At 36.3% G+C, this 12,427-nt stretch overlaps 1 protein-coding gene across 9 annotated transcripts in view; it reads right to left on the bottom strand.

Annotated features, from left to right (window-relative positions):
* The window catches only part of PIGN (phosphatidylinositol glycan anchor biosynthesis class N), a 105,186-nt gene that overhangs the window by 55,310 nt on the left and 37,449 nt on the right, over positions 1–12,427 (bottom strand). For all 9 annotated transcript variants that reach the window (XM_058691896.1, XM_058691901.1, XM_058691902.1 and 6 more), the window contains 3 exons: positions 11,522–11,581; positions 9,663–9,755; positions 8,970–9,025 (listed from right to left, as the gene is read on the bottom strand). In XM_058691896.1, the coding sequence (XP_058547879.1) occupies positions 8,970–9,025; positions 9,663–9,755; positions 11,522–11,581 (209 nt within the window). The remainder of the gene's footprint in view (positions 1–8,969; positions 9,026–9,662; positions 9,756–11,521; positions 11,582–12,427) is intronic.

Below are 12,427 nucleotides of genomic sequence, written 5' to 3'. Positions count from 1 at the left end.
AACATTAAAAAAAATTTTTTTTAAGGGGAAAAAATAACAGAATACCATACATTGCCATTTTAAAAGCACCTAATTATTTGCTAAACTAACTTAAAAGATGAAAAGCAGGCTTGTCTGGAGCTAAATTTCTTAGGCTAATTTAATACATATTCTCAAGCAAACTCTTAAGAATGAAGGAAGAAATATTTTTAAAGAAAAGTATTTATGTTATATTATGTTACATTTCATTACATTATATATGAAATTTTATATATGGAGCACTTAGGTAAAAAAAAAAAAACAGCATCAGGCTAATTTATGCTTTTCCTAAAATTAATATTTATAAGTCTTGGGATATAACAAAGGTGTTTTTTTCAATATTTATTTATTTTGGGGGAGAGCACAAGCAGGGGAGGAGCAGAGAGAGGGGACAGAGGACCTGAAGCAGGCTGTGTACTGACAGGCTGACAGCAGTGAGCCCACTGTGGGGCTCAAACTCATTTACAGTGAGATCATGACCTGAGCCAAAGTTGGACACTCCACTGACTGAGCCACCCAGGTGCCCTGGGACACACCAAAGGTTTATGGTATGTCTGGAGTTCATCAAAATGTTCCATACAAATCTCACTGTAACATTAGGACATTAAAGACTCTTACAAACTTGTCCCCAATCAAAATTTTTTAGCTTTCTGTAAGTTGAGAAAGGTACAAAATCATTCTTAGTGTCACCTATTATTTTTAATTTTTTTAATGTTTATTTTCAAGAGAGAGAGAGAGAGAGAGAGAGAGAGAGACAGAGTACAAGCAGGGGAGAGGCAGAGAGAGAGGGAGACACAGAATCCAAAGCAGGCTCCAGGTTCTGAGCTGTCTGCACAGAGCCTGATGTGAGGCTTGAACTCACGAACTGTGAGATCATGACCTGAGCTGAAGTTGGATGCTCAACTGACTAAGCCACCCAGGTGCCCCAAATAATTAAAAATTTTCTAAAAATAAAAAAATAGGGATTCAATTACATGACACCATTTTATTATTTTTTTTTTTAAGTTTACTTATTTATTTTGAGGGTGGGAGGGGCAGAGAGAGAGAATTCCAAGCAGGCTCCATGCTGTCAGGGGGACTCAGTCTTACAAACCGAGATTATGACCTGAGCCAAGATCAAGATTTGGGTGCTCAACTGACTAAGCCACTCAGGCTCCCCCTACACCATTTTATTTATTTATTAAAAAAAAATTTTTTTTTTTAACATTTATTTATTTTTGAAAGAGAGAGAAAGAGAGCACGAGCAGGGTAGGGTAGAAACAGAGGGAGACACAGAATACGAAGCAGGCTCCAGGCTCTGAGTTGTCAGTCAGCACAGGGCCGGATGCAGGGCTCTAACCCATGAACTGTGAGATCATGACATGAGCAGAATTAGCCAACTGAGCCACCCAGGTGCTCCATACACCATTTTATTTCTTAAGAAAAAGAGAAGATCTAAAGAAATACGGTAAGATGTTGACATTTCTTAAATCTGGTTGTGGGAACAAGATTTTTGTTATACTCTCCATTCTTTTCAGCATGTTTGAAGAGGGATACATGTGTACATAGAACACGTATGGAAAGATGCATAAGAAACTGCCACTTTGTCTCCAAGGAAAAAGACTATAAAACTAGAACTCAGAAGAGGTAACATATTATTATTGCTTGTATAATTTCTATTGTGTATATGCATTACTTTTTCATTCACATTTTATCAACCAGGTTTTTTTTTAAAAAAATAATTAAAACATTAAAATTTAACCCCAGTTTCTGGCTATGATGGAGAATCTTGGACATACCAATGCTCCCACCAGGAACAACTAGAAAGCCTAATAGAATGAAATAAAAATCACTTTGAAGGTGCTCGAGAGTCACTGAGACCATCAAGACTAAGAGTTATTAAGATCCTAGAGAGAAGCAAACCAGAGGAGTAGTCCAGCATTCTACAAACATTAACTCTTAGGGCATCTGCCAGTCTTATTTTTGGCAAAGGTAGAGAATCCAATACAGCCTTTGACGATCCTATAAGGCTGCGGAGATAAAAACTAAAATATGTGGCTGCCAATGCAGCCAGGACTTGAGGATCCAAAAGAGAAGAAAAATAAGAGAATAATATACAATTTTCATCCTGGGTTTTTATTTTTTAAGTTTATTTATTTATTTTGAGAGAGAGAGTGTGTGTGTGCGTGCACTCAAGCAGGGGAGGGGCAGAGAGAAAAGGGAGAGACAGAATCCCAAGCAGGCTCCGCACTGTCAGCACAGAGCCCGATGCGGGGCTCAAAGCCACGAAGTGTGAGATCATGACCTGAGCCAAAACCAAGAGTTGGAGGCTTAACTGACTGAGCCACCCAGGTGCCCCTCATTCTGGATTTTTTTAAAAAAAAGACATGAATGGAAACCTATCTGGAATGACTTAAGCTAACTTAACAGTTTGTGAGGTGAAGTCTTAAGAAGAATGGGAGAAGGAACTTTTATAAGCAATAACTTCTACGTGGAGAATTCTGGTAAAGAAACAGAGGTCACGTGCTAGTCAAAAGGGAAGTGAGCTGGACACCCAGCGAACTCTTCAGCTGTGTGGGACACAGCAGACAAGCAGCTATGAAGAAAGCCCTGAACAGGAGGGCAGAAGTTTTGTCAGTCTCAAGATACAGAAGAGACAAAACTTGGTGTTCAGGAGCCACTGAGGAAGGATAACACTTGCCTTCCACTGAGATCCCCTGGAGGCCACACTCCAAGAGCAGACACAACCAGAGGGAAGAGATGCAATGCGGCCCTGAGTCAGCTGTCATTCTGTTAGAGGATAAGGTAAAACCTCACTGGAGAAGGAGATAATCCAGAGCTTCCAAAACTTCTAATTCACAACGATAAGCATTCATCCAAAACCCACCAGACTCCATAATAGAACCAAATGAAGACAGGAGAAGCACACTCACAAATGATATGGTTATTGGTGGTGTTATCAGCTGCACTTTAACTGTGGCTACTATACTCAATAATAAAGGGCAAGATAGAAAATTGCACCAGAGAACTGGCATCTGTTTTTTAAATGAATTGAAATGGAAATTCTACAACTGAAAAAAATGTAGTAACTGAGACTCAGAACTCAAAAGCAGCAAACTGGACAAAGCAGGAGAGAGATTTGGCGTATTAGAAGACAGGTCACTAGAAGATATCCTGCCTGAACTTTGAAGAGCAAAAAGAATGAAAAATACAGAGAAGACTATTAAAAAACTCCCAAATAACATACAAGCCCCTGTGAATGGCCCTAATATTTACACATGTAATTAGAATGCTAGAGAAGGAGGGAGAGAGAACTTGGTAGAATATTTGACGATCATGGCAGCAGATTGTGTCTAATAGTAACTTGTATGAAAAAAAATTTCTTTATTGGCTAAATCTTTTATATTTAAAACATCAAGTTTTAAAAGAATCTATTACCAGCAGGTTATGTTTAAATAAAAAAAAAAAAAGAAAGAAAGAAAAGAAAAAAGTAGTTATGATAGCTACTATTCCATCTTTTTTTAGTTATGTGAATATTGTAGAGGCAAGTAAGCCATGTTTTAGGATTATCAAGAATTTTATCATTAATTATTCAATATCTCTAATGTTTGGAGGACAAAATCTCCTTAAAAGGCTATCCTTTGAAGTGTTTTATCTTTTACATCTTCTCAGATTTTTATTACAAAAATATTTCACTTGTACTTATGCAAGATATTTTAGGAATACCTAGTGATATCTAGTCCATTCCTTTTTAGAATATTTATTTAGATTAAAGGAGAAATATTTCAAGAAGGTAAAGACAGAGAAAGGATGTCATTTCTAGAATAATCTGCATTCCATCACACTGACCATTGATGTAGAATCTTATTTTCATCTTTTAAGTCATAACTGAGTAAATAAAAATTTTCCATGTATGTATGTGATATATAAAAGTTACTTTTTTAAAAAGAGGAATTTCAATCTTGAAGGGGGAAATTGCATTTATAGTATATCAGATGGGTGACGTGGTAGAAAGATTCACATGAAAAACAGTATTTAAATTTGGTCTAAGCGAGGAACTTTAATCCATACCAGCCTAACAGAAACAAATACATTAAAAAGAAACAAAGTAGTTTTTGCCGTTTTTGGCAAAAAATATATTAAAATGTTTTGTTAAAGTTTAACTGCCTTGAGTTTGTATAGTAATTTTTAAGTAAAAGAGAATAGCCATTTTTGCTTCTATTGGCAAGGTACGTTTCTTCTAAAATATCCCTTAAGAGACCTTTCTTGTTCTTTTCCCATTTCATGTAATTCTTTTCCTTTAAAGTTTTTCTGGGCCTTACTTTGGCCTCTATTGTACACAGTTTTCATAGACAAAGTGTATTTCCTCCTCCTCAAGGTTAAGTTGACAGTCAAAACTTTTATGTTTCTCCTAGTCATGGAGCTCCACCTGCTGTACGTCCCTTGGCATAGCATTAGGGTCGGAAGGACCCAATCTTAGGTTTGAGTTTCTTTGTTGAATTCTACTTGTCAGAATAGATATTACAGGACTTTTATTCTTTTTCAGAAGTATTTAAGATATAAAAGATAAAATCTACTTATTTTTTTACAGAACATGATAAAATAGGATATGCAAATACCATATGGATCCATTGGACTCTTTTACAAGATATGGTCAAGGACCTTAGCAATTGTATTTTTCTCACATCTTGAAACATTTGCTATTTCACCACCCTAGGAATTATTACATTATTCATGCTAGACAAGACTAAATAAGAGAATGGAAGAATGGTGGAATATCATTAAACTAAAATCTAGGGATGCTGGTGAAGTTGATCACGTAAGTAAAATTTCAAGACCATGAACCTTCTGATGTCGATATCCTAGATAAATTTTCTCAAACCTAAGAATTGAGGAGTGAATGATATATTTCTAAGAAGGAAAAGGAAATATGGCATTTATTCAAGAAGTCAGGGCTTCAATAAACAATTATTTGTAACAAGAACTTGAGCTATTTTGTAGAAAAAATCTGTGACAACTGTTATCTTTAATCTACTATGATGTTTACGTGCCAACAATCACTTGATATAGCTTCTAAGTGGATGATGTTGACATTCTATATAAAGGTGACTGTAAGAAAACAGATGGTATAAAAATGAATAAATTCATTGGATTACAGAAAAATAAAGAGTCCATGGTACTCAGATGGTAAATGGCAACAACTGTTTTTCCCAGCATACTGAACTTATGTAATAAAAAAAGATACTACTCATAATAGAAATAAAATGTCCAGGAATAAAATAATGAAAAATGTATATCGTGGGGAAAACTATAAAATTTTACTTAAGGACATAACGGGGGATAGGAATAAGTAAATGTTGGATAGTAATATTCTATACTGTAAAAATGTCAATCCTCACCAAATTGCTTCCTAAATATAGTACAATAACCAAAGAAATTTTCATTTTCATAAAACTCAAGGTAATGATTCTAACATTTATATGGAAGAATACATTTCTTTTTTATGCCCATTATTTTTATGATTTTGTGATTTGTGCCAATGATTAAACTACCTATTTATTTTTTGTTTCTTTTTTAAGTATATGCTTTATCAAAGTAATATATGCACATAATTTTAAAAAGTAAAAAACTGTGCAGAGGGGACAAGGACAACCAATAAACACCTGCCCCACCCTTCTCATCTCTCATTCCCCAGTCCAGAGACAAAAACTTTTACAAGTGTCTATTTCTAGTTATTCTTGTAGTTACCTCCATTTTTCTTCATAATATGCTTTTATTACTATTTCTTGACTGGATGACCCGAGGCATTTTCTGTTGACTCCTCACTGATTCTGCCTGTTCCTGCTGTCTCCTTCCCCCTCAATATGGTTATATTACTATTTTTACCTCTTCTGTTGGCTACATTGGTCACTTTATTTTTAAGTAATCCCTACATGGGGCTCAAACTCATGACCCCGAGATCAAGAGTTGTATGCTCTACCCGCTGAGCCAGGGAGGTGCTCCTACATCAGTCACTTTAATAATGGGCCTAGCAGTGCCTTGGTGGCTCAGTCGGTTGAGTGCCCGACTTTGATCCAGGTCATGATCTCGTGGTTCATGGGTTCGAGCCCCATGTCAGGGTCTGTGCTGACAGCTCAGAGCCTGGAGCCTGCTTTGGATTCTGGGTCTCCCTCTCTCTCTGCACCTCCCCTGCTCATACTCTGTCTCTCTCTCCTTCAAAAATAAATAAACATTTAAAAAAATGTTCAAATAATGTAGTACCTAAACCTCTGTCTTGTTTTGTCAACTATGTCCAGAATCTCCACATTCTATTTTATGAGAACAATAGCGCCACTACTATTCCATTTGTATTTCTCTTTTCCTCTGACTTCCAACATGTAACCCTGTGGGCTTGTCAAGGTTGGGAACATTGGCATTCTATTCCATAATAATAATTAAGTCTTCCCTACTTTGCCTAAGGTTTGAGTCTAAAGTTTTTACTTTATTTTATTATTTTATTTTACTTTATTTTACTTTACAGTATTTACTTTATTATGATTATTTAAATACTGTTCACTGAATAGTTAAGTTTTATGCTAGGATTAGATTTTATCATCTATTTAACTGAAGCTTTGATCTATGTGCCAATGTTCAAATGAATTCTTCCTCCCACTTCCAGCAACTGTTCAAAATCAGCTTACATATTAGGTTGCTTCACATACGAAGCATGCTTTCTTGTACAGTTTGAAATGTTTCCTTTTCCCTAAAGCTTCCACTTGTCATTGTTTCAGAGGACGAAGAAATATATGCCTTCCTGCTTCCTCCAGCTTCTTACTCCATCCATATGTTAAAATTCTTACTCAATCCATATATGAAAATTCATTTCCTTTCACTATTCTAATTTGGAGGGTTTGCCTCCCATTTGGACTATTCTTGTACAATTTATCATTCTGTAAGTTTTTAGTCGCATTTCTGGTTTTTAACATATGCATCCCGTACCCTTTCTCATTTTGTAACGTGTGCTTTTTCTTATAGATACAATAGTTCCTCAGATCTTTTTTTTAAAAAAACTTTCAAATGTTTTTATTTTATTTTTGAGAGAAAGACACACAGAGAAAGCGAGGGAGGAGCAGAGAGAAAAAAGGAGACACGAAATCCGAAGCAGACTCCAGGCTCTGAGCTGTCAGCACAGAGCCTGATGCAGGGCTCGAACCCATGAGCCGTGGGATCATGACCTAAGCCGAAGTCGGATGCCTAACCATCTGAGCCACCCAGGGGCCCCTGATATTTCTGAGAACTTTAACATTGTAAGTTCTTTTCTTTTCCTTTTTTCCTCAGGAGTCAATTCTCCACTTTACCTTAGACACTTTTTGGTCATATTGGAGGCTATTGAGAAATGGTGACTTTTAGCCAGACAAGTCTGCAGGCAGGGCTAAAGCTTTGCTCCAGTGTTCAGGAATCAACCATGCTGTAGGGTCCCCAGAGGACAAAAAGCTAGCAGTGGCTCTGCAGGCAGATGTTGAGCATCAAAGCAGGGCAAGTTCATGGTCAGCCAGCAGGCCTAAGTAGAAGAAGCCAGGCAGTGTGCACCTGAACTCTTCACAGAAGAGTACCTCTTCCTTGACCAGTTTTTCTAAAGCGGCCAGTCTAAAGTAACCCACAGTCTCACTTTCAATGTCCCATGTATTTTCTTCATCCCAGGAATTGATCATATATTTCTTGTTCATTTGTTTACTTTATTATGCTCTGACTACACCACTACACTGTAAATAAACAGATGCATATGATATGTATATGACATCATATGGGGCAAATAGTAAAAACTTGCCTTATAGCCTCTATATGCATATATGGTATCTTACAATTAGGGAAAGTCTTCAAAAATAATTCTACCTTTGATGGATATAACATAATATTTAGGGTAGGTAATTTCATATGATCGTAAGTTGCAAAATCCCAATTTTGCTTGGTTTTTGCTCTCCTATTCACACAGATACACATATACCCAAAGTCAGGCATGTAATCACATTATTCAACAGGTAGTGCAATGTTTAAGCCTTTCTAGTTTATGAATACCACACTAATGCTACAGATTTGTCAAAAAGAATTCCAGTGAAGTCATTCAAACACTTCACTAACATCCATTATTTTGAAGAATTTCTATTTATCTTGGTCAAGAGCAAAATCCTCCCTAATTAAATGTGAACCCTTGCAAATTGAAAACGAACCTTGAGGAGGAGGAGTAAGGGAGGCCGAATAAACCTGCCCACGTCAGTAGTGCAGAGCCAGGTTTGTGACTCGAATCACAGGAGTGGGGACTCCAGATTCAAGGAAAAGAGATCTAGGACAGCAAAATCCTGCTGCCCTCCAAAGTCTGTTCTCCCCACCCACCCAGTAGTTGTCAATGTCTCCCAGAATTGTATCATCGGCCTTTTCTTGTCACTTTCTACATTCTCCTAGAGCCTCCTACATGTGTAACAGTTAACATATTACCTTATGCTGATGCCTTCAGATCTTCATAACCAACTCTCAGGTCTATGTTGCAAGCCAAGTCCCTAATTTGTTGCCCTAATTTTATGTCTAATTTGTCACTAATTCTAACTAACTAATTGGTTTCTTCAAATGTAGGCTGAACGCAGAAACATTCATCCTTGCCCCTAACCATCTCTTCTTTATTTCTACAAGCCATCATGGTACCAAATGTCCCAATCAACCAAGCAAAGAGCCCCACACCTTCAATTAAGCCCTGTTGAATTGATCTCTTCAATGTCTCCCACAGCTCTCTGTGCCCCCTTTATCTCCTTTACCAGCCACTCAAAGGTATCTGGTATCTGGCCCATTATTTATAAAAGCAAGAGAAGAGGCTTTCGTTTTGGAGTTTGCACTAACATAAATAAAAAAGAAAAAGTTTCTAAGTAACTCATCTATCCTGTCAGCACTCAAACTCATTAAAATATTCCTTCCTACAAGTTAATAAAAAATATGAGACTTACTTAAATGGTATAAACAAAAACGGTAAAGTAACTTCTTTTTTCTGAGTCATTTTCACCTGGGAACCAAGTAGGAAAATATTTCATTATATTATAAATGAGACACAAATTAATTTCATTTTGAAATACAAACATTCATTAAAATGGCTCTTTGGGGATGGTTCACTACTTTGAAACTAAATGGAATTTTATGTTACTATATTATTTCATAAGTATTTAAACAAAAATTTCAGATTATCATACTATCATAATGAGCTGAGAATTAATCATATCAAGCTTGCAAAAGAACATACTGTAATCTCATTAAACTGTATTTCTTTTACTATAGAAGAAAAAATAAGCCAAGCTGCCTTGACAATACTAACAGAAAGTTTCAGTGAAATGGTCACCTCTTTAACTTGTCTTAATGCATATGATAGTTGTATATGAAATGACAAGAAATGTTGCAGTCTCTAATACTACTTCCATGGGGCAAATTCCAATCAGTAAATTATAAGCATATGCGGTGGTCTTCGAAGGTCATTCTACGCACTCGAACTGATTCCTGGGATCTGCACCTCACAAATGTTAAACTTTATGACACTAGTCAAAGACACAAAAGATCATAAACTATAGAAAATAATTTCTTTACATTTTCACTTAATATATTTGATGTTAAAATTGTCATAGTATCCATTTTTGTGTGTCTTGTTTTACCTTGAATTGTTCGAGAATCTGTATTGCATTTGTAAACATGCTCTCTGCTTTGAAGAGATCAGTGTTGTTAAGATAATCTACAGGAAGGATGCCCTGTAAATAAAGAACACTGCTTTAGTATTGGTATTAATTTTACTAGTATAATATTATTAGTATTAACAACTCAGGCTATTCTTATAAAACAAAAAGAGTTACAAATGAAACAATAAAGACAAGACACGTAGAGGAATAAATTACTGAAATAATTAAGCAAAATGTTTTTAAAACCATAACTGAAATATTATTTTTTCTATTATTTTTTCTCACAAAGTGTATATAACAAAGTAAATAAAGCAATAGAGATGAAGTAAGTTCAATGAAACCTAGTATCTATTGAAAGACTACTGTGTGCTGAGCAGTGAGCTAAGTGCTTTGCACACACGAAAAATCCCTATGGTGGGCCACAGCCGGTATCCTTAAAAAGGAAAAAATGACATAATAAGAAAATTGAGAGTATACCATGCATAGTAAGAGTAAGGGCTATTTTGTTAATACACATACACATATACTTATGACCAGAAGGGTCACTTACTCAAGTTCTGAGTTAGAGGCCATTATTTTAAAAAAGTGTTTTTTAATGTTTATTCATTTTTGAGACAGAGAGAGGGACAGAGTGCGAGTGGGGGAGGGGCAGAGAGAGAGAGGGAGTCACAGAATCTGAAGCAGCTCCAGGCTCTGAGCTGTCAGCACAGAGCCCGATGCAGAGCTCCAACTCACAAGTGGTGAGATCATGACCTGAGCTAAAGTCGAGCTCAACTGACTTAGCCACCCAGGCACCTCAGAGAACATTATTTTTTTAAAGTTTGCTCTGAAAAGCTAAAATGAATGGCTAGTTGGAATGGATATTTTTGTTTGTTTTTTGGCTTTTCAGCACCCAGTTCCCATTTTTAACAGCATTACCATTCTATGTTGAGAAATCTCCCCCATTGGATATAACAGTGGGTTTCTTTTTCTTTTTCTTTTTTTAATGTTTATTTATTTTTGAGAAAGAGAGCAAAAGTGGGGGAGGGGCAGAGAGAGAGAAAGAGAATGGGGGAGTGGAGAGGAGAGGAGAGGAGAGGAGAGGAGAGGAGAGGAGAGGAGAGGAGAGGAAAGGGAGACATAGAATCCAAAGCAGGCCCCAGGCTCCGAGCTGTCAGCACAGAGCCCAATGCAGGGCTTGAACCCACAAACTGCACGATCATGACCAGAGCTGAAGTCGGACGCTTAACTGAATGAGCCATTCAGGCACCCCAACAGTGAGATTCTAATGGAGCCCTACCTTCCTTTACTGAAGGATAAATAAATAACCCAAGCTAGCCCACTCAAGAGGTAAGCAGTGGAATCTGACTCCTAAGAGTCAAGGAACAAAAAGTACAAGTATAATACTATTCTCCCCTAGCGTTGGTGCACTGAGCACAACAGTTTGGTTCTTTCTTCCAAGTCCCTGGCGCTCTCTTAGTTCCTGTTCATTTCCAAGCCTGGATTTTGAGCACCCCTTCAAATCAACAACCCAGTAATATCATTTTAATAAATTCCCTTTAAATGGATTCAGTTTCTGCTGCTTGCAATAAAATTTATATATATTTTACCACTTATAACTGAAATACAAAGATAAATCTATATACATTTTAGAAAATAAAAAATTTTAAAGAGAAGCTATTAGGCTTCTGCTCTATGTTGTAGATTATAATACATACACAGTTAGATACTTAGAAAAAAAGAGAGGAAAGTAAGTTTTAAATGTAACCAAAGATTATTCAGAAAGACATAAAAAGTAAATTTTACTGTACAGTAAGCTTTTTTTATTCTGAGAGCTGATAAGAAATTTTATTCCTTACCACTGAATTAAGGGGAAAGGGAACTCCAATAAGAGAAGCCATCAATGGTGCAATATCAGCCTACAAACAGAAAATGTTCAATTCTAGTAAGTTTACAGACATCAATAAGAAAATTATATAATTTAATGCAACTATATTTTGGACTATAATCATGATGTTCATTATAATCCATTACCTTCAAACATTTATTCAGTACACAATAGATATCAATCTCTAAAAATGTCATTTGCTACAGCTGCATCAACTTACACACTAGAACAAAAAGTTACTACCCTGGTAGCTAAGAACTTGACCACTCCATGTAAGAGTTTTTCAGTATTATGAATAGGATGCCTTAACTAGACAAAAAGTAAATAGCAAGAGAAGGCTTTAACTGGGTAAAGGTACATATTAAGAAAGAAAGTATATACCAGAAGGTTTGGCCAGACAGTGAAGTCCAGAAAAGACATAAACCCCCAGTTTCCCGGACACTTGTGTGTGTCTCTACCTCCATTTCCTTATCTCCCTCTGGCTTCTCAGCCACCTACAACTTCCTTTGATTCTTCACCATCCCACAGACACTCTCCCTGAGGGTAACAGAGCTAATACCCTCTATTTTTCTAAATCCGACTGTTTTTATATTAGTCCTTATAATTTTTCAGGCAGTAAAGTGCTTAGATGTCAAAATGCCCAGTTCCAAATCCTTGCCTGAAATCTGAGTCCTTGGGCAGGTTATCTGACCTCCTCAATGCCTCAGTTTCCTTATCACTTATTTATTTTCTTATCATTTAGTTATTTAAAAAAAAAAAAAAACCCTTACAGAGTTATGGCATAATTAAAGGAGATTAAATTTATAAAGTACGTGGCACAGAATAATCCTGCAGTGAATGGTGGCTACAAATGCTCTTCTGATTATTTTAATCACTT

Source organism: Neofelis nebulosa, chromosome 11 (genome assembly GCF_028018385.1).
Source record: "Neofelis nebulosa isolate mNeoNeb1 chromosome 11, mNeoNeb1.pri, whole genome shotgun sequence".
Classification (NCBI taxonomy): Eukaryota; Metazoa; Chordata; class Mammalia; order Carnivora; family Felidae; genus Neofelis; species Neofelis nebulosa.
The sequence above is the reverse complement of the archived record's forward strand: the minus strand, read 5'-3'. Positions and strand labels throughout refer to the sequence as shown.